At 32.3% G+C, this 24,982-nt stretch overlaps 9 protein-coding genes across 16 annotated transcripts; 4 read left to right on the plus strand and 5 right to left on the minus strand.

Moving 5' to 3' along the window:
• Window positions 1-984: 984 nt before the first annotated feature.
• LOC139087730 (annexin B9-like) lies at window positions 985-3,469 on the minus strand. The gene is made up of 4 exons (XM_070636630.1): window positions 3,313-3,469; window positions 2,498-3,112; window positions 1,301-2,204; window positions 985-1,240 (listed from the first exon to the last, which is right to left on the minus strand). The coding sequence occupies exons 1-4, from the start codon at window positions 3,322-3,324 to the stop codon at window positions 1,191-1,193; spliced, it is 1,581 nt and encodes a 526-aa protein (XP_070492731.1). The 5' UTR covers window positions 3,325-3,469; the 3' UTR covers window positions 985-1,190.
• Window positions 3,470-3,753: 284 nt separating this feature from the next.
• On the minus strand, window positions 3,754-5,856 carry LOC139087732 (annexin A4-like). Its single transcript, XM_070636631.1, has 4 exons — window positions 5,702-5,856; window positions 5,246-5,596; window positions 4,273-5,179; window positions 3,754-4,157 (listed from the first exon to the last, which is right to left on the minus strand). Exons 1-4 carry the CDS (start codon window positions 5,711-5,713, stop codon window positions 4,108-4,110), a joined length of 1,320 nt encoding a protein of 439 aa, XP_070492732.1. The 5' UTR covers window positions 5,714-5,856; the 3' UTR covers window positions 3,754-4,107.
• A 357-nt stretch (window positions 5,857-6,213) lies between these two features.
• LOC139087733 (B-cell receptor-associated protein 31) lies at window positions 6,214-7,591 on the plus strand. The gene is made up of 3 exons (XM_070636632.1): window positions 6,214-6,395; window positions 6,485-6,535; window positions 6,648-7,591. Exons 1-3 carry the CDS (start codon window positions 6,371-6,373, stop codon window positions 7,232-7,234), a joined length of 663 nt encoding a protein of 220 aa, XP_070492733.1. The 5' UTR covers window positions 6,214-6,370; the 3' UTR covers window positions 7,235-7,591.
• Window positions 7,592-7,820: 229 nt separating this feature from the next.
• On the plus strand, window positions 7,821-8,875 carry LOC139087718 (alpha-aspartyl dipeptidase). The gene is made up of 2 exons (XM_070636614.1): window positions 7,821-8,019; window positions 8,087-8,875. Exons 1-2 carry the CDS (start codon window positions 7,922-7,924, stop codon window positions 8,718-8,720), a joined length of 732 nt encoding a protein of 243 aa, XP_070492715.1. The 5' UTR covers window positions 7,821-7,921; the 3' UTR covers window positions 8,721-8,875.
• On the minus strand, window positions 8,774-11,442 carry Chpf (Chondroitin polymerizing factor). The gene is made up of 2 exons (XM_070636603.1): window positions 9,308-11,442; window positions 8,774-9,239 (listed from the first exon to the last, which is right to left on the minus strand). Exons 1-2 carry the CDS (start codon window positions 11,364-11,366, stop codon window positions 8,911-8,913), a joined length of 2,388 nt encoding a protein of 795 aa, XP_070492704.1. The 5' UTR covers window positions 11,367-11,442; the 3' UTR covers window positions 8,774-8,910.
• A 238-nt stretch (window positions 11,443-11,680) lies between these two features.
• Arp2 (Actin-related protein 2) lies at window positions 11,681-13,793 on the plus strand. Of its 2 annotated transcripts, XM_070636609.1 has the most exons (4): window positions 11,681-11,815; window positions 11,938-12,042; window positions 12,176-12,190; window positions 12,565-13,793. In XM_070636609.1, the coding sequence occupies exons 1-4, from the start codon at window positions 11,768-11,770 to the stop codon at window positions 13,585-13,587; spliced, it is 1,191 nt and encodes a 396-aa protein (XP_070492710.1). In that variant the 5' UTR covers window positions 11,681-11,767; the 3' UTR covers window positions 13,588-13,793. The 2 variants fall into 2 exon arrangements, with proteins under 2 accessions (XP_070492710.1, XP_070492712.1); XM_070636611.1 differs by lacking the exon at window positions 12,176-12,190 and having other exon boundaries at window positions 11,938-12,048.
• LOC139087717 (NIF3-like protein 1) lies at window positions 13,779-14,961 on the minus strand. Its single transcript, XM_070636613.1, has 2 exons — window positions 14,722-14,961; window positions 13,779-14,666 (listed from the first exon to the last, which is right to left on the minus strand). Exons 1-2 carry the CDS (start codon window positions 14,829-14,831, stop codon window positions 13,871-13,873), a joined length of 906 nt encoding a protein of 301 aa, XP_070492714.1. The 5' UTR covers window positions 14,832-14,961; the 3' UTR covers window positions 13,779-13,870.
• Window positions 14,962-15,229: 268 nt separating this feature from the next.
• On the plus strand, window positions 15,230-23,473 carry Pdcd4 (Programmed cell death 4). Of its 7 annotated transcripts, none has more exons than XR_011544152.1 (5): window positions 15,230-16,917; window positions 16,974-17,173; window positions 17,245-17,495; window positions 19,248-19,431; window positions 21,882-22,023. XR_011544152.1 is itself a non-coding variant. In XM_070636605.1 (5 exons), exons 1-4 carry the CDS (start codon window positions 15,963-15,965, stop codon window positions 19,321-19,323), a joined length of 1,482 nt encoding a protein of 493 aa, XP_070492706.1. In that variant the 5' UTR covers window positions 15,230-15,962; the 3' UTR covers window positions 19,324-19,358; window positions 21,882-22,022. The 7 variants fall into 7 exon arrangements, 5 of the variants coding, with proteins under 5 accessions (XP_070492706.1, XP_070492707.1, XP_070492705.1 ...); XR_011544153.1 differs by having other exon boundaries at window positions 21,851-21,964; XM_070636605.1 differs by having other exon boundaries at window positions 19,248-19,358; window positions 21,882-22,022.
• Window positions 23,381-24,825, minus strand: eIF2Bbeta (eukaryotic translation initiation factor 2B subunit beta). Its single transcript, XM_070636612.1, has 4 exons — window positions 24,680-24,825; window positions 23,935-24,608; window positions 23,618-23,876; window positions 23,381-23,556 (listed from the first exon to the last, which is right to left on the minus strand). The coding sequence occupies exons 1-4, from the start codon at window positions 24,742-24,744 to the stop codon at window positions 23,481-23,483; spliced, it is 1,074 nt and encodes a 357-aa protein (XP_070492713.1). The 5' UTR covers window positions 24,745-24,825; the 3' UTR covers window positions 23,381-23,480.
• Between the last annotated feature and the right edge of the window lie 157 nt (window positions 24,826-24,982).

The raw sequence follows: 24,982 nt of genomic DNA on the forward strand, positions 1-24,982 counted from the left end.
AAAATCAGTGATTGTAAGCAAAGCAAGCATATTTATGTTTGCTGAAAGCCATAAACAAAAAAGCAATTCATTTTTTAAAAAGCAGGTGCATTTTTTGCTGTGTTATTTTTCACGTCATGCAATTTTTAAGTGATAAAAAGCTAAAGAAAAACTAATGAAAAAGTGGAAATGAGAAAAATTATAAAGCTTATAAAGAACATCATCTAAAGTACAAAATTAGTTCCTTCACCTATATAATGAGTTGAAAAATGATTTATCATGAAGAACCTCGATAAATTCAAAAACTGCTGTAAAATTAAAGTAAATAGAAATTGACTACAATTCAATGACTGTAGACGTAAACATTACTTTCCAACTCGCTCAACTATTAAATTCTCAGTCACGTGATTTATTTCAAAAGTATAGAGAGTTTGTATCTCTCACTTACATACGTCATAGTTTAAGTGCAACTGACTTTACAAGTCATTTGATACCGCATCATTTCATGACATTATTCATCAGCATGTGATAAAAACATTGAAATAGTTGACGCTCTAGGATTGCTGCATTCTTCAATTCAGCTTTATCTAGTACATGACTCAAATGTTTAGTGAGATTACTGGTTATGAATAATTATCTGTCCAAAAATTATTTGAAGTTCAGTACTCCATTAGAGTTCTATCATTATAAGTAGAATAATTTTGTTGATGATGCATCCTTGCTGATCGTCTATTGTGATCTCATCATTCATTTATTCATCTTATCCGTTTTCAATTAGTAAATAGGTTATGTTAAATTTTTTGTAACTCTTCACAAAATTGAGTATATTAAGCTTTTTTGAGCTTTGCTCATGTTGACACTGGCTTGCAAGGCTCTCAAAGTATTCTGCACTATTTATTTACAAACTCCTGTGTCTGAAGAACTATTTTTTTGAAAAATTTTAAAATTTAAAAGCTTACTAAATTTGCAATGTTTTAATGTTGCATTTAAACATTCAAAAATGTATTTTTATATTTAAGAAATTGTACTTTATTGTACGTATTTAAAATGCGGTTTTATATAAGATAAGTATTTAAAGCTTCACAAACATCAATAATTTTGAAACAAGTAACATCAAATAGAAGAAATCAATAAAATATACATATCATGAATAATTAACATACAGTAGTGTCAAAATGTATTATTTTCATTGAATATTAATAAATCGTAATTTAGGTTCGATTTTCTCCACATAAAACATAAAGAGCGTGTTTATAGTGACCTGTAAAATAATTAATAAGATGTCAGTTAATTGTAATGATTTAATTAAAATTGATTTTACCTGATGTATCGCCTTTAATGAACGATTTCAGCGTCTTTCCATAATATCGCTGAAACTCTTGCTTAATATCCTCCATGTCAATTTCACTACGTGTAACACAGAGACGAATTAATGAACGATCATTTGTACCAAGACCTGCCATTGACTTGTGAAGTCTGCGAGCAAAGAATTCTGGTCGATTATTGGCTACACGAATTATGGACAGCAATGCATCTTCAATGTCACCACTGAATTCACGTTTGATGTCTTTCTCTAGTGTATTTCCTGTTAATTTTTCATATTCCTGGCAAACAAGTTTAAGCTGTTCATAATTTCTAAGGCACAAAATTCTATTGAATTCACTCTCATCAGTTCCAAATCGTCCAATGCCGGCTCTTTTCAATGCTTCAGCATCTTGTCGAGCTGAATTTACATCAGTTCTCATAGATTCATCTCTACCTCCAACTGACAAAGATGTCATCAAACGCTTCATATTGCCACTTGTGTCACTACGTAAATGACTCTCTAAAGATTGCCCGAACATTCTTTGGTACATCATGCCAACTTCACGGATTTCCTGATTAGACATTGTACACATCACTTCAATAAGTGGATCTTCATCAGTTCCAGCTCCAACCATGGCTTCATAAAGTTCACGACAGTAATATTCAGCTCTTGGCATCAACAAAGCAATCAAAACACTTTGGAAATTTCCTGATGTTTCTGAACGGATATCTTCAAATAAATCTTTTCCATAAGCAGTTTTATAAGCACGAACAATTTCGACTCTTTGATGACTTGGACGACGACACAAAATGTTAATGAGACCATCTTCATCAGTTCCAAAACCTTTCATTGCCTTACGCAATGCAGCGGCATCATTTGAAGCATCAAAGTTTGGTGCTGGGTGAACAGTTGGACGGCCCTAAAAGATTAAAAAAAATTGCAAATTTATTTCAAAGCACATTTTTCGTCCATGCGAACTTCTATTTATATCCCAGCATGTATACATTTTTTCACTTATCATATTCACACGATGCTCAAAAAATAAAGATAACTAATGAAGTATCGATTTGAAGATATTAGCAAATGATGTCACATTTTTATCCATATGATTAAATTCTCGGGGGTTTCTGTTTACTTGTTTGACGTCATAATTTATAATACGGTTTAATCTTATCTTTTGAGTGCCGATAGTTCAAATTTCATATAACTTACTTTTCTAGTTTGTGCGGTTGGGGACGAACTATAAGATGTAGCATACTGCTGAGCTTGAATAGGTTGTTGGACAGGTTGTTGCTGTGGTGATCCATAACTTCCATAACTTTGAGTTGGTGTTGCTTGAGGAGAAGAATAATTTGGGGTAGTTTGTGGAAAAGCATTTGGAGCCGATGGATATGAAGGTTGTGCAGGTTGACCATAAGGAGGTTGTGAAGGTTGTTGACCATAAGGAGGCTGTGAAGCCTGTTGACCATAAGGAGGTTGTGAAGGCTGTTGGCCATAAGCTGGCATTTGAGGTGCTTGACCATAAGGTGCTGATTCCTGTCCGAAAGAAGGCATTTGTGGTGCTTGTCCATAAGGAGCTTGCATTGGAGGTGCTTGTCCAAAAGTTGGCATTGGTGGCTGCATTTGAGGTGCTTGTCCATAACCAGGTATTCCGTAATTAGGCATTGCAGGTGGTTGCCCGTATGATGGTTGAGGCATTCCGTAACTTGGCTGCTGCGGCGGATATCCAGATCCGAAAGGCTGAGGCATTTGACTTGGTTGAGGCATCTGAGGTGGATATCCAGCACCGAATGGTGGATTGCTTGGATATTGTCCCGGATAGCCTTGCTAAATAAATGAGAAAAGCATAAAAATGTGTGGATTAAAATAAATCCTTGGATATAAAGTTCAGATATAAACAAAAAATCTTCACGCAAAATTATCTTGTGAACGAAAATAATCATCGAGAAAAAAATCACTGATGGTGAAATTCAACACATTTCACGCATTAATTCAGACTTCCTATTGTACATTGAATGCATACTTACATTTGGATACATGCTAACTATGATTCACAGGTGTAATTTGCTGAGAAAAACAATAATTTTCACAATTAAATAAGATTAAATTTATTTAAAAAAAAATACAGCACAAAGATGTTGTCGATTCGACAAGTTCTACTAAACTGAATGAAAATGAGAGTAAGAGTACGTTCACATTCACGCTCTCGACATATTTTAAGTAAATGTTTGAAATTAATGACGTAATATTTCCGATTGTATTAATGTTGTTTTTAATACTTTTAAGCTGGATGTCGCGAAATACATTGAAACATTTCTTGCGAAATTTGCAAAAACAGAACTTAATAGAGTCAGACTTGACCTCGCCGCGTGACACTTTGCAATAAATGTATTTAGGCGCCAATCAGTCTTAATAAGAAGAAACACAAATGTATCAATTTTTAGGGCAAGTAAGAAGACTATCATGCGTGCATGTTATCAATACTATAAACTTTATTTATTTTTTATTCAATTATTCAAGCTAGAAAATGAGTCATCCTGTACAATTGTGAAATAACAATCGTAAATCTAATTAACTTAACAAGTGACGTGTCATAGTAGTTGTCAAAATAACATGAATCACTCTTACGTCAAGTAACAAACATCAACAAGATACTTAAGAAATTCCAATGTAACATTTGATATAAATTCTTTAAAATACATAGAGAGTCCAACAGTCCGAATATAGCAGATAAGAAAGCTAAAATCATTGGCAACTTTGCGTCCGTGTTAATCTTACTCGATAATACATTTCTTATGTTAAACAGCTAAAATGGTTCCAGTTTAACTTTTATTCTCTCCAATCAAAACGTACAGAGCGTGCTTATAATGACCTAAAATAAGATGAGGACATAAGTCAATTCTAATACATTCTAAATTGATATGATTCAGTTCAATGTAATATAATGGAATGTCGCGCAATGTGATAGCAATAAATGTGAAACTTACCCGATGTATCGCCTTTAATTGCATCTTTCAATGACTCTTTATATTTTCTTTGGTATTCTTCTTTAATATCCATCATGTCGATTTCACTTCTGGTTACGCATAAACGAATCAAATCACGATCATTGGTGCCAAAGCCAGCAACTGATTTATGTAAGCATTTTGCGAAGAACAATGAACGGTTGATAGCACATCTCAAGACTGAAACAAGTCCTTGTTCAACATCACCACTGAATTCCTTCTTAATATCATCTTCCAATGAGTGTCCTGTTATTTTCTGGTATTCTTCAGCAACGAGACGAAGCTGTGCGAAATTTCTAAGGCACAAAATTCGATTAAATTCACTTTCGTCAGTTCCGAAGCATTTTACTCCAGCATGAACTAATGCTTGTGCATCAGTTCTTGCAGAATCAATGTTCGTCATCATGGATTCATCTCGATTTCCAGTTGATAGAGAAACAAGTAAACGCTTGAATGACCAGCTAGTCTCTTCCTTCAATGCTTCTTCTAAAGACTGACCATACAACCTTTGGAATTCTGTTGTAATTGCCTGAACCTCTCTGTTTGGCAATCCACCACATAAAATTTCTATCAATACATCCTCATCAGTTCCAGCACCATCCATAGCTGCTTTTAATTCCTCACAATAATATTGTACTTTAGGGGTCAGCAATGCAACGAGAACTTTCTCAAAATTGCCCGACGTTTCCTTTTTAATGCTCTCAATTAGATCTTTTCCATATGCTGTTTTGTATGCTCTGACAATTTCCATACGTTGATCACATGGCCGACGACATAATACATTAATAATTGCAGCTTCATCAGTGCCGAATCCCTTCATTGCTTTACGCAATATAGCGGCATCGTTTGGAGCATCGAAATTTGGAGATCTTACAACCGTTGGTCTTGCCTGATAAAAAAGATAAGATAATGATTATCATAAATGAGGTGCGACTTTATATATTCATGTAATTACTTGAGGTGGAGCCATTGTAGCCCCATGAGAAAATTGTGGAGCATATTGTTGAGGAAAATGCTGCTGTTGTTGTTGTTGAAAATCGCCATACTGTCCAGGCATTGGTGCTTGTTGCATTTGGTATCCAGGCATTGGCACCTGTTGCATTTGGTATCCAGGCATTTGCATTTGTGGATATCCAGGTTGTTGATTTTGATAATCAGGCATTGGAGGATATCCCGGCATGTTTTGCATTGGTGGATATCTAGGTTGTTGATTCTGATAGTCAGGCATTGGAGGATATCCAGGCATGTTTTGCATTGGTGGATATTGAGGAGCTTGACCTGGATATGGCATTTGCTGATTTGGGTACTAAAATATAAAATCATTATGATGTATTAAGTCATATGATCAAGATTAATAATAATTTATTCACCAAAAGAACAAAGGTGTTAAATATTAATAGAGCGCACTTACATTTGGATACATATTTTTATGCTTTAAAAGGTATAAAGAATTCTAGAATAACAAAAAAGTGTTGTAAGTAACACGTCTTAGCTGTCCGAAGTACAAAAGTAAACTGAGAGAGTAAAAACATTTTTGAGAGAAATAATTTTACATCAATCTAATACATTCATAGAAACCGGTATTTAGAAGTAAATAAACATTGTCATGTTGATAGCGACAACAAAGTTGCACCATTTAATTTAATTAACTTTTTTCCAGGATTTCCTTTACTGACAATTTTTTTTAAACATTTGAAATTTATCGACTTAATAGTATTTGAATTTAACATAGCAATCCATGAAAAAGTTCCAAAAAAAATGCGTTTATGAAGTAATAATTATAATATAGCGGCTAATTTTCATGACGTAATAAATAGTAATTCATAATTTATAACTAGTTCTTCAGTCACACATATACAGTTACATAAATTCCTTAATAAATAGACAGTTCATGTCTGTGGAAATATTTGACTCATCTATTTCGCGTAGTTGTTTTTCCCCTGCATTCGAGAACTTTGATCGTCATTTATAAAGACCTTAAAAAATTCAATATTTCGTCATTTTATACACGAATTTAGAGACTCTAAGAAGTATCTACAGTTTAATTACTTAAAATATATTAAAATAAGCCAACAGAATCATGTCATTAACGTGGACTTTAATAGGTAAAACTTTTTGTCAATTTCGCAATTTTTAATCTCTTGAAAATTAGCCATAAAATCACGTAAAACTTAATAATTTCATTATATTACAGCTGGATTTCTCTATTCAGAAGTCGCAATCGTACTTTTATTGGTTTTACCAGGTAAATTACAATTCTAAAGTATCAAATTCTAATCTAATAATCTACTTTCCGTAAATGGAATTAAATTCCATAAAAAAACAAAATGACTAATTTTTATTTTTATTCTTCTTAGTTTTCAGTGCATCAAGATGGAATCGATTTTTCAAGTCGAGATTCCTAATGGCTCTATCACGACAAGCTCAGCTCTATTTTTACTTAATGCTTGGTGTTTTAGTAATATTTTTGCTTGAAGCAATCAGAGAAATGAGAAAATACTCATCAGTTGAGGAAGAAACGACATTAAATTTGGGAATGCAACATTCAATGCGCTTATTCAGAGCTCAACGTAATTTCTATATCTCTGGATTTTCAATTTTCTTAGCTTTAGTGATTCGTCGATTGATTAGTCTTATTACGGACCAAGCTCAATTGATTGCGCAAAGTCAGGCATCAATGAAACAAGCACAATCGGCTACTCAAGCTGCACGTAATTTAATGTCCGAAAAGAAACCAGAAGATGAAGAAAAGACTGATGATGAAAAAGTTAAATTGGTGGAAAAAGTTAAACAATTAGAGGCTGAATTACGAAAGGAACAAAAAGATAAAGAGGCTTTGAAATCACAAGCTGAGTCATTGAACAGAGAATATGATAGATTAACTGGAGAATTCAGCAAATTACAGAATCAGACAACCAAGGCATCAGGAGATAAATCTGATTAAAATATTTAATTTATTTGTTCATATCCTATTTAATCTTTCTTCTTTGTGATGGTTGGTCTTTACCTCTAATTCCTTAAATTTATGAAAATACTGAGAATTATTGGCCTTAAAATGTATTTTATCTGTAATTTTTTCAATGTTGTATCAAATATTTCGAATGAAAATGTAATTGAGATTTTTTAGAAAGCAACAATAAAGCATTAATAGCTGATTAGCTGATTAATGATAAAATTACACGAAAAACATTAACTTGTTAGTAAATGACGTCACGGATTTTTAACCGATTTTTCTTTTTTGAATTTTTAACTGTTTTCGAAAATTTGAATCCAAAAATTCAATAAAAATTTGAAACTAAAATGGCGGTAATTATTTTTCTCAGTTCCAGTGATTTATTTTAATTAAGAAATAAAATCAACGGAAGTCATTCTTATTGACAAAACATCTATTCTGTATAAATGTACATACAAATATAAAGTTAATTAAACTTAAAATGACAAATACAATCAAGTGATTAACATTATAGTCATTTTAAGATAAATAATTCGGGAAGAAAATATTGCAGACCAAAATTTATCATTAATCCTTCCGAAAACAATGTACGTGACATGAATTATGCACAGCCGGAGCATTCGATAAGAAATTTCAAAGTGCAAAGAAGTTTTCTCTTGTGTTCCAGCCAAATTAAATATGTCTAAACGTCAGTTACTGTTATTAAGTTCCTCAAATTATCATGGCCATGAATATTTGCAATTCGCTAAAGACTGGATTACAGATTTCTTGAAAAAGTAAGTGAATGAAAATTATTTTTGGAAGTAAAAAATTATTTGACATTTTTCTTTGTTTAATGATTAGGAATAATGTAACAAAAGTGCTATTTATTCCATACGCATCAACTAAACCTGATTCATACACTGAATATACTGAAAAAGTAGCAAAACCATTAAAAGAATTTGGATTCGAAGTCGAAGGTATTCATGAATCAAAAGATCCAGTTCAGGCTGTAAATAATTCATCATGCATCTTTATTGGCGGTGGCAATACTTTTCATTTGTTGAAAACTTTATATGATAAAAGACTAGTCGAAGCAATCCGCACCAGAGTCTTGGATAATGGAGTTCCATACATTGGATCTAGTGCTGGTACCAATTGTGCAACTGTATCTATTCATACAACAAATGATATGCCAATTGTATTGCCACCAACTTTCTATGCACTACAATTGCTTGATTTTAATATTAATCCTCATTATCTTGATCCAATTCCTGATGATAAACATCGTGGAGAAACTAGAGCTGAAAGGATTAATGAATTTCATCATATAAATTCTGCGCCAGTTTTAGGCTTAAGAGAAGGATCAGCATTATTAGTTGATGGAAATAATGCCACATTAATTGGACATACAAAAGCAATATTATTCCAACGCAATGAAGATCCACAAGAATTTGAACCAAATTCTGATCTTAGCTTCTTAGTCTCATCATCTTAGAGACATTATCAAGTATTTCCTATATTTTTGCATAAAGAACAAAACTTGTAAGCTTTGATAATCAATCATTAAAATGAGCATTGCTTTTATTATAATCTATATAAAGTTCATACAAATATTTTTTCGAAAAATAAAGTAAATTTTTTGGCATAAAACATTTTTGTTAAAATTTGAGAAAGGCACAATTAGTTTAAGATTCAGAAATTAAATTTTCTAAGGCTACAATTGCTTCTCCTAGCTGCTTTCGACTAACGAGATTGATGCATTTATATTCCATAGATGTGTTCATATATTGACATTTTGGCATTGGATTGTCAGCTGAGAAATTATCCAAAAAGCTCTCCATGTTGATTCCATACCTAAGTGACGGTTCGATAGCCCTTAAAATATGGACCGGTGTTTGAGCTTTAACAAATATGTCCAACACATTGTTTACATCCTGATATTGACGTGACTGAAGGTTAATGATGTCAGCATCTTTACGTATTATAGGCACGAACGGTTCCAACTTCTTGCGTGCTAAAAGAGAAAATTTTGCCACGTATTAAAAATCGTATATCCACGTAATCAAAAATTACATTACATACCATCAACGTAATCACGGCTGTAGAAAGAGATGATGTCAAAGTTTTTCTGATCAAAATATCCAGTGCTTTGTGCCACGTCACAACTTTCACATGCATTACAGAATGACGTCTTCTTGCATGGATATTGCATAAATCCAACAGGTGAAAAGATTTGGAAGCCTTGAATTGTGTTCATTCTGACTCGATTAAGGAAGTCATTTTTGAAGTTTACAAGGTTTGAGAAGACTAGAACAAGACTTTCGAGACCAATTTTCCTTAGTGCTAAATCTGTGGCAACTAGAGACAGTATCTCTTGATTGCCATAAATTGAATTCAGTAGCTCGTCTTGTTCTCGATAAGTATAGTTAAATTCTGGTGGGAGTCTGATTGAAACCCACGCGATTCTCGAGTCATCGCCCTTTATTCTCTTGGATGTAGATATTGCAACATTTTTCAGTCGATAGAATACATCAGCTTCAGCCTTATTGGAATCATTCGAATTATAAAGTAAAACAAGCATAAGTGTCGTCGAGTCCTTATTCTGCATGCAAATTTCCTCGTATTTAGCTATGAAATTAATTGTATCATCAATACGATGAGTAAATGTAGGAACAATCATTGAAATTCTTGTCGATTCTGTCACGTATGGACTTGGTATGATTTGAATTAAGGAAATTGGCTTAACGACTTCATAACTTTTTGTCACAATTTCATCATCGGCATTCTTAAATGTTAAGTAAATTTTATATTCCATGCCACGAACATGATCGAAGCGTCTATAAGCTGATTCCATATCTATGAACACTAGTTCTGGATACTTTTTCTTTACATCCAATAAGATTCCATCAAGAATCTTTTTGATGTCTGTAGCATCAATCTTACTCAATGGCTTAACATTTACTCCATTTTCATCCATAAAGCTATGTGTCAAATTTAAATGAGTCCAAACGATTATGTCATGTCTATGTTGTGGCTTCATTGAATTAGCAACACCAAGTGGCCATTTTACTTCCAAAATATTATTGGAGATTTTTCCATTTCCAATTCCTTGTGCTTCTTGTTCTAAATTAGATATTTTGTTCTTTACAGCTTCTAAGTGCAATTTTGAAAAGTAAATGTGAAGGATGAACATGTCATCTGCTAGATTTATAGGAAATACACTTGCTGCATTGTTAAAGTCTGAATCTTCCTTTAATAAATGCAAATCACGATAAATTTTCTGATTTGTTAATTGATAACTTTTGATCGAGACTCCTTGAAATGATTCTTGACATTCCTTAATTTCTGTAGCTTGTTGGACACAACGTCCAATATTGACGCTATGATGATTTCCATCCGCATTTCTTACGCATAAATCAAGTTTTGATTTAATTTTCTTAATTACACTACTGCTGAATATGATTCCAGCTTTCAAGTCACAAAATCCTTCTTCACGATCACTTTCTTTATTTCCAAGATAAACGTCATAGCTCATGCTTATGTGATCCAATTGTTCCATTAATAATTTCGCATTCACGTAGGCAGCATCTTCAATTATATAGAAGAAATCATAGTCTTCAAGATAGTTATCGGCTATATATTTGAGAACGTGAAATGGTCGGTAATTCTCTCGTGTGTCTGTAAATCCGACGATATTCTTAAGCTTAAAGTTTGTTTTGACATTATCAGCATGTATGAAGAATTTGATCTTATTGACTAAATGAGCAGTGGTTTTGTTAAATGCTGTGGCTAAGTTATCAATATTCTCTTGAACTGTTAATACTCCGACAAATAGTCTGTCCTGCTTGACATTTAATTCACTTGAAAAGTATCTTGGACGAACAATTGATTTTACCGACTTTTTAGCTATCATCGGCTTCTGTGCTAAATTTAATTGAGGCTCGAAATCCTCATTAAGCAAGTGGATATTCTCATTGTCTTTAATTGAATATAATTCACTTGTTTGAGATACACAATCTTCATGAACATAATTTGTAGGCCAATAAAAGCTAAGAAGAAATCCACCAACTAGACACACTATAAAATACTGATTTGCACTTAATTGAGAGCTTCTAAATCTAAATATCTTCGGAATATGCATCTTTTGATTACTTAAGGCACTTAAACTAGCTAATTATTAATTTTAACATTTCAGAACAGAACGTCAACAAAAAATGCAAATCGCAAAATGCTGCAAATTTTTAAATTCTTTATGGCCGCTAAAAACGAAAAATTCTTTTCATGATTTTCACACTAATTAATCACTTTATCATTGATTTTTTAATTTAAAAAAGTTCTTTATAAGTGCAACTTATACTAAATATGGATTTAATCTGAGGATAGAGTAAAAACGGAAATAAAGTTTAACGATCAAAAAAGTTTTGAAAATGCCGATAAAAACTCCGACTGAGTGCGATTCGTAAGTTGTGAATGATTCATTTTGTGCAAAATTAAAAATATTAAATTTCTGTGGTTATTTAAGTAGTTAAGGCTTTAAATATAATGGATAATCAAGGAAGAAACGTTATTGTCTGCGACAATGGAACCGGCGTAAGTATTTTAATCGAATTTCTTTGAGAAAATCGACATTTTAGAATTTTCTTCTTGGGTGTTGGTTTTTCTTCATACTTAATTTTTTGATTAATTCCTTATCTTATTTGACTTGGTTGCAGTTTGTAAAATGTGGATATGCTGGAAGCAATTTTCCGGCACATATATTTCCATCGATGGTTGGACGACCGACAATTAGAGCTGTGAACAAAATTGGCGATATTGAAGTAAAAGTGAGTTATCGTGCATTAATACTTATATTAATTCTTCTTTTCTTCTCTCTTCCTTAATTATTATCTACATTTGGATCGGTTCGAAATATTATTTTAAAAATATCCTTTAATATAATTAAATTTATAGGACATTTTTCTTGGAGTAAGTCACAGATATTCGTATATCTTTATCGTTTCGTTATCTCTAACTTTTTTTTGTTGTTGTTTGACTGCCCTTATATCGCTCATAAATCACTAACAAGTTTGTTCCTTACATGCCATTTCAACCTCTTTTTTATGCTTTCTCACATTAATCTCGTCATTAAAGGATGTTGGCTCGACATTCCCTGTAAGTAACACAATCCGAGTGCAGTGTGCAGTTGTGTTTTTCTACATAGTATAGTTTACTCGATTGACATGACTTGAGTTTAGTTAGAATAGAGTGTGTTACAAATTACTGATTGTTGTTGACTTGAGTTTCGTTGCATGGTTTTGACTACTTGAAATATCACTAACTAATAATTTTATTACTTTTAGGACTTGATGGTTGGTGATGAAGCGTCTCAACTTCGTTCAATGCTAGAGATTTCATATCCAATGGAAAATGGAATGGTCCGTAATTGGGAAGATATGTGTCATGTGTGGGATTATACATTTGGTCCGAAAAAAATGAACGTTGATCCAGTAAACACAAAAATTTTGCTCACAGAACCGCCATTAAATCCACTGAAAAATCGTGAAAAGATGATAGAAGTGATGTTTGAAAAGTATGGATTCCATTCAACGTACATTGCCATTCAAGCTGTATTGACATTATATGCTCAAGGATTAATCAGTGGTGTTGTTATTGATTCTGGTGATGGTGTGACACATATTTGTCCTGTTTATGAATCATATGCATTACCACATTTAACAAAGAGATTAGATATTGCTGGTCGTGATATCACGAAATATCTCATCAAATTGCTGCTGTTACGCGGCTATGCATTTAATCATTCTGCTGACTTCGAAACTGTTCGAATGATGAAGGAGAAATTATGTTATATCGGTTACGATATTGAAATGGAACAAAAGCTCGCATTAGAAACGACAGTTCTTGTTGAAACTTATACATTACCTGATGGACGTGTTATTAAAGTTGGTGGTGAGCGATTTGAAGCACCAGAAGCTCTCTTTCAACCACATTTAATAAATGTTGAAGGACAAGGAATTGCTGAATTAGTTTTTAGTACAATTCAAGCTGCAGACATCGATATAAGACCAGAATTGTACAAGAGAATTGTATTGTCAGGTGGTTCAACGATGTATCCAGGTCTTCCATCTCGTCTTGAACGAGAAATTAAGCAATTGTACCTTGAACGAGTTTTAAAGAACGACATTGATAAGCTTTCAAAGTTTAAGATCCGTATTGATGATCCACCAAGACGAAAAGATATGGTATTCATTGGAGGTGCAGTATTGGCCGGTCTAAATAAAAATAAAGACGAATTCTGGATGTCCAAGGAGGAATATCAAGAGATGGGACTTAAAGTCTTATCCAAATGGGGAGCGCGAGCATAAACCTAATATTTTTTTTCGCAATTTTACGACTATAATCATTATTATTCAAGTATTGTCTTTCTTTATGGATAATTTTTTATACTAAACTAAATTTATTATTATAAAGGATTTAGAACAAGTAGCACATTACTGTAATTTAGTGCATTTTAATGTGCATTCCGGAGAATAAATTGTATAAAAATATCAATTAATTAATTAAAATAATATTTAAATTCTTTTTAATGAATCCTTACTTTTTCAGATACAAAAATTTCAATGGCATTAGATTTTAAGAGATCTGCCTTTAATAAGTTTTTAATGGATCTTCATCCTTTTCAGATACAAAAATTTCAATGGGATGGGGATTTAAGAGATTTGCCAATATCGGTATAAAGTGATGCAAATAGCCACGTTCAGATTTTGAATGATTCAGCATGATAATATGAACATTTTTAGAATTCGCTTCCAAGATTTCATGATGGGTCATTTCGCCAGTAATGAATAGATCAATGTCTTCCTTAACTTCTTTAAGTACACTAGCACCACTTCCTGGACAGCATGCAAATGATTTAATCTTAGAATCTAAAGATCCCATAAAGGAAACTCCAACTCTTAAATCGCTAACTTCTGTATGTTGCTTGACCAAAATAATAATGTCTCTAAGACTGTATGATCCGTCAACCTGACAAATTCTTCCAGCGCCAAATTCATTTTTTGTGATATTTGGAATGACTGGCCGCATGAATTTATTAGGAATTGAATTTGCTAACCATTCACTTGTTCCATCAGAAATGCTATCCCAAACTGTATGCGGTGAATAAATCGCTATTCTATTTTCAACTGCTTTAATGATAATTCGTTCTTTCCAATGGCCTGATGTAAGTCTTTTTAAGCCTTGAAATATTGGTGGATGATAACTGATAATCATGTTGGTTTTCTTGTCAATAGCTTCATCCATTACTTGCTCTGTCAGATCATTAGTAAGCATGATTTTCTTGACTTCTACTTGAGTTGGCTCAACAAGTAAGCCTACATTGTCCCATTTTTCAGCATAATTTAAGCTTCCAAATGACTCCAATTTTCCAACAATTTCTGATAATCTGTTAATGAAAGATATTTAGGAAGATATTCAATGAAATTTCTAATGATTCTTACTTCATGTTTGTTTCTTTAATAGCCGACAATGAGAAATTTCTCGCTAAATTTGTTTTAATTAAATTACTGTGAGGAGTTGTTCTCAGTATCAAAGAGGTTAATCGAAACATCCAGCTAGCCTTTAAAATGTTGCGATTATTATCGGAGTAATCGTGTTAGCAAAGGATTAATGCGATAGGTTGATGTAAATGGTTCATGTAATGAATCTTACGTACACAAATTAGGTAAGCTTCTCCAAATGATCATAGTAGTAACGGCATTTTGAAATTTGAATCAAACAAAAATATTTGTGTAATGAGGGGAAAATCCACGTAAAAGTGAAAAATCAATCAACTAATTTAACAGATTTATATCATAGTTCACATTGATTCCCTGTTAATAATCGATAAAACAATTATTAATTATATCAGCAAAATATTTTCATTGGTTAGAAAGCTTCTAATAAGAGAGGAATTAGAAGAAGAGAAAAAATTCGTAGAATGTTCTAGTACGCGGAATTGACCTGAAGGTTTTTTTCCTCACAACACATTTATTCAGTTTCGAGATATTTTGCGTATTAAGTAAATTTTGCTGAAAGTAAGTAAAATCGCCCTTAAAAAGTGAAAATTTGTATCAGACAAGATTTATAAGATTGATTAAAATTGAAATTAAGTGGAATCGCATTAAATAATTGCGTAAAAATAGCAATTTATCGGAATTTATCCGATTGTTTTTGACCCAATTGCAACAACAACGTTAAGCACCGCACGTAGACATACAAACAAAGAAAAAAGACAAGACTAATAAATTTTAATAGTCGCATTTGCAGCAGTAGTTGAGGAAAAGGATCACAATAAATCATAAATTTGTGCTCCTTTCTGAATTTACTGTAACTTATCATTCGAACGAATTAGCATTTCAACGTGGACCATCGAGCATTTTTCGAATGAAAGACCTCTTACTGTAGAAAAAAAACTGCGTATAAATAAACATATACGGTCACAGCGAATAATCTAACACTCGAAACAGCCGAGGGAAATAAGAAGTCGAAGAAAAACAAGTAAATTCAGAGTGCGAACGATAGAAAGAGAACGAAACAACACAAAAAATAATAAGCAGCAAGTTCATAACAACATATACACGAAAAAAAACTGAAAGTTGTTTTTTTCCGTCAAATCTATAAACAGACGGAGAGGAAGAAAATTTATATATTTTTATTAAATCAAATCAAAACTAGTAAAGACTAAGAAAAAAAGTTAAGGATGGAGTTCAAAAAATTTGAGGTAGATGCGATGTTGAATGAAGTATCGAGTGATGGTGATGTAAGCGATAATCTCGAGACTGATGAGGGCGATAAGAATGTCGCAACTACTGAAAAAAATTTCTTAAAGAAGCCATTGACTGTTGAAGAACATCGCGCTTTACGTCGTAAGAGTAAGAAAAATTTAGAACGAAAAAATAGTAAAGATGGTGTTCTTGGTGTTGCTGGTGCCCCAAATTTTGTAGCTCCACAACGTCGCTGGAAGAATTCTCGTCGTTCAAGAAATGGACGTGGATTAGTCAAAAAAGCTGGTGGTGGTCGTGGAAATTGGGGTAAAATGGGCAGTGAATTACTCGAAGAATATGAATTAGATGAAAAAGATCCAAACTTTAATGAAGACGAAGATTTTGCTAATGTTGAATTCAAAGAAATTGTTTGTTCTACTAAGAAAATGAATAATGAAGAAGAATTCATCAAGAACTTTGAGATGGCAATGTTAGAATATTTTGAACATGGAGATACGCACGAAGTAGCATCTGAAATAGATGAAAATATGCGATCGGGTGCTTTAAGGCCACTTGTAATTCGTAAAGCCGTAGAAATGGCATTAGAACATAAGAATTCGCACAGAGAAATGACGAGTGTATTACTCTCAGATTTGTACGGACGATGCTTGATCTCATCAGATTATGAACGTGGTTTTGATATGCTTTTAAGCAATTTACCCGATTTAATTCTCGATACACCAGATGCGCCACATGTCGTTGGTAATTTTATTGCACGCGCTGTGGCTGATGACTGTTTACCTCCGAAATATGTCCATCAATTGGCTCGCAGTAATGGCCTTCGTAATTCACCCAAAAACGGCAATGGAGCTGAAAATGGTGAAGAAGAAGTAGCGAGTGCAAGTAGACAATTAAGTGAACTTGCACAGCAAGCATTGGATTATGCTGAAGGTAAATAATATCACTTAATGTGTGAAATCAATAAACAAATAAAAACCTTTTTTTAGGTCATCTTTCGAATCATAATGGTTGGGCACATCTTGACAATGTTTGGGGTGTTGCTGGTGGCTTGAGACCTGTCAAGAATATAACAAAACAAATGGAATTGTTGCTTAAAGAATATTTGTTGTCGCGTGATATTCCCGAAGCTCAACGCTGTATCAGCGCATTGGAAGTTCCTCATTTCCACCACGAATTGGTTTATGAGGTAAATATATTCATTCAGAGATAAAGATGATGTGACCAAAACTTGTTACTATTTATTTATTAACAATCTAGGCTATCATCTTGAGTCTTGAAGCTCTGAATGAAGGTGTTGAAGACGCAATGTCCAAATTGTTGAAGTCGCTTGAACAAATGTGTATTGTTACGCCTGAAGCTGTCGAACAAGGCTTTCAACGTGTATACGACGACGTTCAAGACATTTCATTGGATATCCCTCTGGCATACATAATACTTGAACGTTTTGTTCAACGTTGCTACAATTTGGCTCTGTTGAGCGAAAAGATGCTCAAAAATCTGCCATCACGGTGAGTTGGAAAGGAAAATTTTCCTTTATTTATTTATTTATTTATACATTCATCCGATTTAAATAAAATTCACTAATATTATGATCCGCGCATGAATCGTACGTACAATGAAAAGGGAGTGAATAATGTGAGAGCAGGGAAATAAATAACAAACCGGCATTTTATCGGTAAAGTGGAGATTGTGTAATATATATTTTGCAAAATAACAAAAACAATCGTGCGACGAAGCGAGACTCAGACATGTGCTCATTTTCTGATACAACAGCACTTTTTAATATCAGCACTATCATTTACATTTTATTGTTTTAGTGTCACTTATTTATTGCTCAGACTTGTCAATTTCTGTGCCTATAATGCGTCAATCATGCGGCAATTTATTTGTTTACATTAATTTTCTGTCTTTCGACAAACAATGTATTTCGGAAAAATTTAAGCATGGCTTATAATGCGCAAAAAACAATATCTTGTCGACCTTGTATTGCCGAAGTAAACAACACACTACAAATGAATTAATTGTATTTGCTGACTCAACTAAGCACATTTTAACAACGTAAAAAGCATGTTTTGAAGTTAATGAGATGGAAAGCATACAGATCGTTTTGAGACATTTTATGGCGCTACAGCTGATTGTTCTGTTTTTGTCCACAACATGCTATTTTCTCCAAGTTACGAGTGCGTATAAGGATTAAGATTCTTTTGTATCTCAAGATTAATTTTAATCCAATGTTTTAATCTTAATCCAGTTATCTTAATCCAATGTTTGAATTGAAAATTCCAATGTTTCATAATCTTTAAATTCAACAAATTCCTGAGATTATTATGAAAAGGCATGAGACGCATCTTCCTTGGTCAAAGTGAAAGTTGCTACGAATTGACAAAGTTTTTTGGCACGTTTGACCTTTAACAAGAAAATTGCGACTTCATTTCACAGTTGATTAATTTTATAGAGCTGCTTGTTGAATCTCTTTTTTCGAATTTGCGTTCATGAATATTTACTACTTTTTTGTATAGTCTGTGTTAAATTTCATAGCGTTGTTTACACAAAGCTAACAATAGGAAGTATTGAGATCGATGTATTGCAGACAAAAAAATCAATGAAATCGCCTTGTTGCACAAAATGAATGCATAACAATTTAAGTCCTAATTTATTTTCTACCTCGTCTCTCTCACTCGCTATCGCTTTATACATTTCCTTTTCATTCATACATGACAGTTATAGAATGATCGAATGCTTATATTGATTGTAAACATTCTTTTTAACTCAGACCCTTGTAATATCTATTGAGGATAATGGATATAATTTCATTTTGATTTATATGAAGAAATTTCAATTTTAAATCATTCATCAATTTATAGCATAAGTATGAAAGGGATTGAAACTGATGTGGAATTTTGCACCTGTCTGCGAATTGTTTGTTCTCAGAATAATGATAATTATTTCCAATACTTAATTTATGAATGTATTTCTTATATCATATTATATGGAACGATGTCTCGTTTGTTTGGGGACGTTCATAAATGACATTCAAAAATCAGAGTAATTGATGAATGACCCCAAGTGAACCCAATGAGAACAGAGCTCCATCCCTTTCAATTTGACGTAAATACACTTGATTTTTCCACTTCAAATAAATGCTTTATTTTTTATTCAAACATGAAAATGAGGAGAAATTTCCATCATTTGTTATTTTTTTCGTGCATACCTAGCAAGCAAACAAAAACTGATGTTCATTCAAATTCTATCTTTTCTAGTGGACGCAAGCGTTTCGTATCGGAAGGCGATAGTGGTTTGATCAAGCCCAACGCAATGATGTTCCGTGACTTTTAAGTCAGTCATTCATCAAGATAAGATAACAATACACAGTAAGCCAAGACAAAAAGTGTCTAACTTTGAAATAAGAAAAAAAAAAAATAAGTGAAAAAAGCCAGCTCGAAAGTGAGTCCAAAACAAAAAGTGAAAAACATAAAAAAATTAATAATTTGCATGATAAAAAACTTTAAAAATCAGCCACCTTAATTAACAACAAAATATTCTTCTTTGTAACTTAAAACCATTTTTTTTAAAGTCCTGTTTTTTTCTTTTATATTAATTAATTCATGAAGAATAATATTTACGATACCTGAGAGATACATTATACCCTTATATAAACTTATATTATAACACAGATACATAACAGTCCATAAGACGTGCTCGCATTTGAGGAAATTAAAGTGAATAAAAATTGATGTAATGACAAATAATAAAAAAAATTCTTTTTCCACTTTTACATAAAAAATCTTCAGTCATTGAGGATCTTAAAAAAATATTAAGCATAGCATTTCACAAGCATTTGATTGAGATTTTCATTTCAATGCTAATTTAGTCTCTAGAATTAGCACTGAAAGCTTATACCTCATAATATGAAAAGTATCGGAGAAAAATCAATTTAAGAATAGGAAGTAAGACGATGTCTATTGGCACTTAAAAGGATCATTTTGCTTGCATTGCTGTTCATATATAATCTTTGTTCAGGTGCAGGTTAGAAAGTAGGAAGTTGAAATTAAGTTTCTAAAAAAAAAATTAAAAAAAAGTTAAAAATTCGCGAAAGTTGAAAAAAAGTATAAAAATTTAATAAATTAATAGCTTCATTTTGCCAGTTGATATGCATTTTCCAAAAATGAATATGAAATTTTAACGGTTTTTGAGAATTTGAATAATAACGATTTTCAAAATTTTGAATACCGTTGAATTTTAAAACTCCGTTAAAAAAGTATGTCCAGTTTGGCTTCCAATCAGCAAATTGTCACAAGCAAAATGTGTTGATTATCGGAAAATATTGGCATAACAAGAAATTGTTTTATCGAAAGCTTAAGTGAGAATTAAAAAAATTAGAATGAATTGCTGTATAATGCATTAATACAGCTTATTATTGACGGAGGTAAAATTCGGTATTTATAGAAGAAAAAAAATATTTTTGTAAATGAACACTTTGAATGCATAAAAATAACACTTAGTCGATCAAAAGGTTGCTGGAAAATGGAAAATTTGAACTCTCAACAAGTGCTGTTCATTAATTCGCAATATTTTATAAATTCCCTCAGTTTTCCGACCGTTGAGTAGTTCATGCTGTATCTTAAACAAGTTAATAAATTATAGAGTTTTCCATTTTCTAAGTTCTATCTACTAAACAATATTTATCGAGTATGTATTTAATAATGTGAGCTTTCAAAAAAACTTAATGTCATTCATTAATATGAATTTTACGAATAAGAGCACAATATAAACAGAATAGAAAATGGTCCTTAAATTATTTCTGAAATTATCATTATCCACTAGCTGACTTCTTAAATTGATTATAATTATAGGATCTAATTTCACTAGAAAGTCCATTAGTTACTTTTTACATCATCATACTAACGTGAAATTAGTTCCACATCGAAACCTTAATTAACTGATCTCTGTGTCATAAATCAGCAGAGCGTTTCTTTACATCAATATCACAATTATTCGTACACATCATTTAATCAGTGTCTATGTATGTGGACATGTATGACCTTGAAAATAGAATTTTGATGCTAACGGATTTCAAAAATTTGAACTTTTTCAAAAAACCGGCAAAATTTAATTCAAAAACACACTAACACCATCGCAAATTTTACTTTTGTAAATCTTTATTGGTGTTAGTAGACAGCATTCATTATTACATGCACACATACATACATACATGCAAATTTGATTAATGCTGACAGTTACATTAACTAATCGACTGGCTAAACAAGAGGAAAAATAAATATTTTTAGTTTTTATTATTTTTTAATTGGAGCTGTAGATTGTCTGTAATTCTAAAAATCATTCTGCATTAAAATTTCATCAACAAAAAAGTTAATAACTCTATTTAGATTCACTGAAATTTGTATTCGGACGTTTTTATGGTTCCTAAAATGTTGATGATATTCAGCCCTAATTGTATACCAGTCAACAATATTTATGGGCTATTAAAAACGTTCAAATTCTCAAAGGTTACTGACAGAAACAAAATTTTAATTGAAAATGACCTTCAGTAGTCTTTGAGGATGTCATCGATTAGACACAAAATTGTACGAGGAAAGAATCAAGTACCACTAAATGCATTTCTTTTGTAATTTGTTCATTGAAAACTGTTATGATTATAAACTGATCAAGTTCAGACTATGAGCAAGAAATAAAAATAATGAAAAGAAGTTTCATTTAATTGATAAAAAATTACGCACAAAGCCTTATCATTGAATTGACTCACATCTTTATCGGCTAAAGCTTATAAAGATATCAAAAAACTCATTGACATCAGTCTTCATTAGTTCCTTAAGCATTCAACATCAATTAAACATTCTTTTAGTTAATTTACAATGAATTCAAAAATTCTTCAGGACAAGATCAACGAGATCGAAAGTCACGAAATTGAGATGAGACTTTTGAAGAAGAACGAGAGCAGATCCGAAATGAATTCTGGTGAAGAAAAGGAAAAAGCTGGACTGCAAAGCAATCAGCCAACAGTTTCACTCAAGCATTATGATCAGGTATGCCATGACCAAAATATACTTAAATGCATGCTTTTTTAATACCTTTGAATCTAGTTGCTCTGCGACCTTCGTTGTCCTGGTTGCACAATGAGGCTTCAACCTCCAATTTATTTATGCTCATCGGGTCACAGTGTCTGTAGAGTTTGCCGTCTGTCACTTCCAGAATGTCCTATTTGTTCACGAGACATGACAGACATGCGATCATATACGTTAGAACGCTTATCAGGAAAATTCCAATTTCCGTGTAAAAATTTACGTAACGGATGTAATGTTCGTTTGCCAATGGAACTAATGAAATGGCATGAAGAGAAATGCATTTATAAGAAGACGAGTTGCTTTATGGGAAAAATTTGGCATGACTGCAGTTGGGTTGGACGTGAACCTGAATGGTTAGAACATTGTGAAGAGAAGCACAGTCAGAAGATTTTGTCAAAACAGGATGAATATGAAATTATGTGGAACTATGAAACATTGAAGGACAATTCCGGTCCAATTTTGGCATATTATTTGATACAAAATTTTGGAGAAACCTTCAATTTATATCAGATTTATGAAGCTAAGCACGGTATGTTGATAATCCAACTCTTATCAATTCCTTATCTCTATAGAATTTCTAACGTATTTTCAAAAATTCAAATTTTTTGACTTTTTTCAAAATTCACATTTTTTCCAAAAATATAAATCAATTTTGATCGTTATCTAAAATATTTATTAATTCCTTATCACCATTTGTTTTCATTATCATAGCAACTTTGACGTGGACAGTTATGCTTGCTGATTATAAAGAAACGTCACTAAATAAACAATTGAATCCAGAAATGCCAAGGTTTTCATTCGAAATTGAATTCTTCAACAAAAATGATCCAAGATATTTGCTTATTCAGCGCTTTCCCATACATTTTGAAGATTCAGAGACATTGCTTGATGATGGAAAATGCTTTAAAGTGTCAGTGAAAGACATTCAAAGATTTTTGGATGAAGAGAAGAATTTGTTCTATAAAGTTCGAATAGTTTCATGTAAATTGAGAAAAGATCGCTGGGATGAATTGCTGGATAGAGCAAGAAGCAGATTATCTGGGAATCCCAATGATTCGAATTTTGCGTTTTTTGACTCAATCGATAGTGATGATCCTTTTGTTGATGATTTTAAAAGTCTTCCTGCAAGATATAATAGCAGAGAGCGGGATGATGACTTATTAAGGCAAATCTTCCAAAGAGAGTTTCCCGACAATGCAGATGAATCCACAACATTGCTTCAAAAACCTCCGAGAAGATCTTTGGAAAACAGAAGTAACCAGAATTTGAGTGCAGCTAAGGATCATCTTACAGTAAAAATTGATTAGTACTAATGTTTATGCTGCTTTTCAGCTTTTAAAAATATCCGAATTTTATTTTAATTAGTAAAATAAAAAGTGTGTGTAGAAATATGATATATCAAATTCATTTCTATTTCATGTTGTAGTCATCAGGATGGTACATTTCAGAAAGTAGTCGATAGACATAATCAGGAGTAAAACCGTTTCTAAAAATATCAAAATAATTCAATTAAAAGTTACTTCAATAAAACAACAACAAAAACTTACGTGCTAGATATAAACAAAGTGATCAACCTCGGTGGAACATAGTCAAAGGCTGGACTGTAAGCCTTAACTTGCCTAGACACCTTTGTGTTGTAAGGTAAAACACTTTGTGTGCTGCCAACAAGATTGAATGCTTCTTGTTCATAATTGAAAAGGAAAACAGGCGACATTTTGAACATCGGAACTAACACAATAACTGGAACTGAAAAATGTTTTGCTGCTAATGCGACCGTAAAAGCTCCACTTGCAGCTCTCAATCCACCTGACGAATAATACCATTAATGCATAATAGAAAGTTTATAAAGGAAAGGACAATTTACCGTTAGCCAGAACGCTGTGTGTGCCAATAATGACCTTATTAACTCTACTCATGTAAGCATATATTGCCGAATCAGGAATAACAGTCGAATCAATTTTTGAGTGTGCAAGAGAATTAGCTAGCATGTGACCACGACAGGATGGAGCACATTCAGCTATAACAACTTCAAATTTTCGTTCTTTCGGCACTGATTTAAGGAATTTTTCAACACTTTTCGAGTATCCTAAAGTTAGGATTAACTCAGCAGAGTGAACATGTTGAGATGCTTGCTGAGCAAGATTATCGTGACTTAAATGTAATTCATTTTCAATTTCCTGGAGATGATTAATAAGATTTTCACGCAGATCAGTGTGTAATTTTGAGTAGTCTGATTTCGAGGGTGTATTTTCACTATTTTGTGTGACCAGTTTCTGTAATGATGCAGCCTGAGAATCATCTTGTTGTTTATTTTGTTCCGGCATATTAAGTTCATCATATTCTTCTCTGATGATTTTTAATAATCTACGTGCAACATTTGCCAAAATTGCTTCCGTTGGCAATGCATTTTCTACAATTTTTCCAGATTCTCTAACAATTGTCATTAACTCATCGGCAGTCGTCCATTTACTCTCATTGATTATATTAAGGAGAAAATTAAGCATTGCCTGCGAAATTGAGTACGATCCAACAATTTTACTGTAAAAAGCATGCAATTTAATCAATTTTTATGAAATCTCAAATTTTCTTAGATTATTTATGTAACTTACCCAACTTTGACATCATGAATAAGTTCAGCCAGTTTGGCTGTAAAGTATATGTTTCCACTAACCATTATTGTGTTTATATAACTAAGTAATCACGATAAAAATAATTTTATAAAATTCACTGTTTTGATGAATTTCTAGTTGCACGACCCTTCAAAACTTCCATGTTTATTTTGAGGGATGTTACAAATTTTACCTTAAAGTTTGTCAATTTCTGAAACTTTATATAATTAATCACATAACAAAATATAAACCTGAAATGAATAACTTTTTAAAACGACTTTAAAATTCATTAAAATGTCTTAA

This window comes from Chironomus tepperi, unplaced genomic scaffold, assembly GCF_022539635.2.
Source record: "Chironomus tepperi strain 1889 unplaced genomic scaffold, CSIRO-AGI_Ctep_v1 contig_137, whole genome shotgun sequence".
NCBI lineage: Eukaryota > Metazoa > Arthropoda > Insecta > Diptera > Chironomidae > Chironomus > Chironomus tepperi.

Bases quoted from the DNA above. Each gene is read 5' to 3' on its own strand.
- LOC139087730 (XM_070636630.1), bottom strand. The intron at 2,205-2,497 runs GTAAGTTATATG...TTAATCTTTTAG, and splicing joins CAACCGCACAAACTAGAAAA to GGCCGTCCAACTGTTCACCC. The intron at 1,241-1,300 runs GTAAAATCAATT...ATTATTTTACAG, and splicing joins CATTAAAGGCGATACATCAG to GTCACTATAAACACGCTCTT.
- LOC139087732 (XM_070636631.1), bottom strand. The intron at 5,180-5,245 runs GTAATTACATGA...CTTTTTTATCAG, and splicing joins CTACAATGGCTCCACCTCAA to GCAAGACCAACGGTTGTAAG. The intron at 4,158-4,272 runs GTAAGTTTCACA...ATCTTATTTTAG, and splicing joins AATTAAAGGCGATACATCGG to GTCATTATAAGCACGCTCTG.
- LOC139087733 (XM_070636632.1), top strand. From the start codon at position 6,371: ATGTCATTAACGTGGACTTTAATAG. The intron at 6,396-6,484 runs GTAAAACTTTTT...ATTATATTACAG, and splicing joins ATTAACGTGGACTTTAATAG to CTGGATTTCTCTATTCAGAA. The intron at 6,536-6,647 runs GTAAATTACAAT...TATTCTTCTTAG, and splicing joins ACTTTTATTGGTTTTACCAG to TTTTCAGTGCATCAAGATGG.
- LOC139087718 (XM_070636614.1), top strand. From the start codon at position 7,922: ATGTCTAAACGTCAGTTACTGTTATTAAGTTCCTCAAATTATCATGGC. The intron at 8,020-8,086 runs GTAAGTGAATGA...TTTAATGATTAG, and splicing joins ATTACAGATTTCTTGAAAAA to GAATAATGTAACAAAAGTGC.
- Chpf (XM_070636603.1), bottom strand. From the start codon at position 11,366: ATGCATATTCCGAAGATATTTAGATTTAGAAGCTCTCAATTAAGTGCA. The intron at 9,240-9,307 runs GTATGTAATGTA...TTTCTCTTTTAG, and splicing joins CAGCCGTGATTACGTTGATG to CACGCAAGAAGTTGGAACCG.
- Arp2 (XM_070636609.1), top strand. From the start codon at position 11,768: ATGGATAATCAAGGAAGAAACGTTATTGTCTGCGACAATGGAACCGGC. The intron at 11,816-11,937 runs GTAAGTATTTTA...ACTTGGTTGCAG, and splicing joins TCTGCGACAATGGAACCGGC to TTTGTAAAATGTGGATATGC.
- LOC139087717 (XM_070636613.1), bottom strand. From the start codon at position 14,831: ATGTTTCGATTAACCTCTTTGATACTGAGAACAACTCCTCACAGTAAT. The intron at 14,667-14,721 runs GTAAGAATCATT...TTTCATTAACAG, and splicing joins ATTAAAGAAACAAACATGAA to ATTATCAGAAATTGTTGGAA.
- Pdcd4 (XM_070636605.1), top strand. From the start codon at position 15,963: ATGGAGTTCAAAAAATTTGAGGTAGATGCGATGTTGAATGAAGTATCG. The intron at 16,918-16,973 runs GTAAATAATATC...ACCTTTTTTTAG, and splicing joins AGCATTGGATTATGCTGAAG to GTCATCTTTCGAATCATAAT. The intron at 17,174-17,244 runs GTAAATATATTC...TTAACAATCTAG, and splicing joins ACCACGAATTGGTTTATGAG to GCTATCATCTTGAGTCTTGA.
- eIF2Bbeta (XM_070636612.1), bottom strand. From the start codon at position 24,744: ATGGTTAGTGGAAACATATACTTTACAGCCAAACTGGCTGAACTTATT. The intron at 24,609-24,679 runs GTAAGTTACATA...TGCTTTTTACAG, and splicing joins ATTCATGATGTCAAAGTTGG to TAAAATTGTTGGATCGTACT. The intron at 23,557-23,617 runs GTAAGTTTTTGT...TGATATTTTTAG, and splicing joins ACTTTGTTTATATCTAGCAC to AAACGGTTTTACTCCTGATT.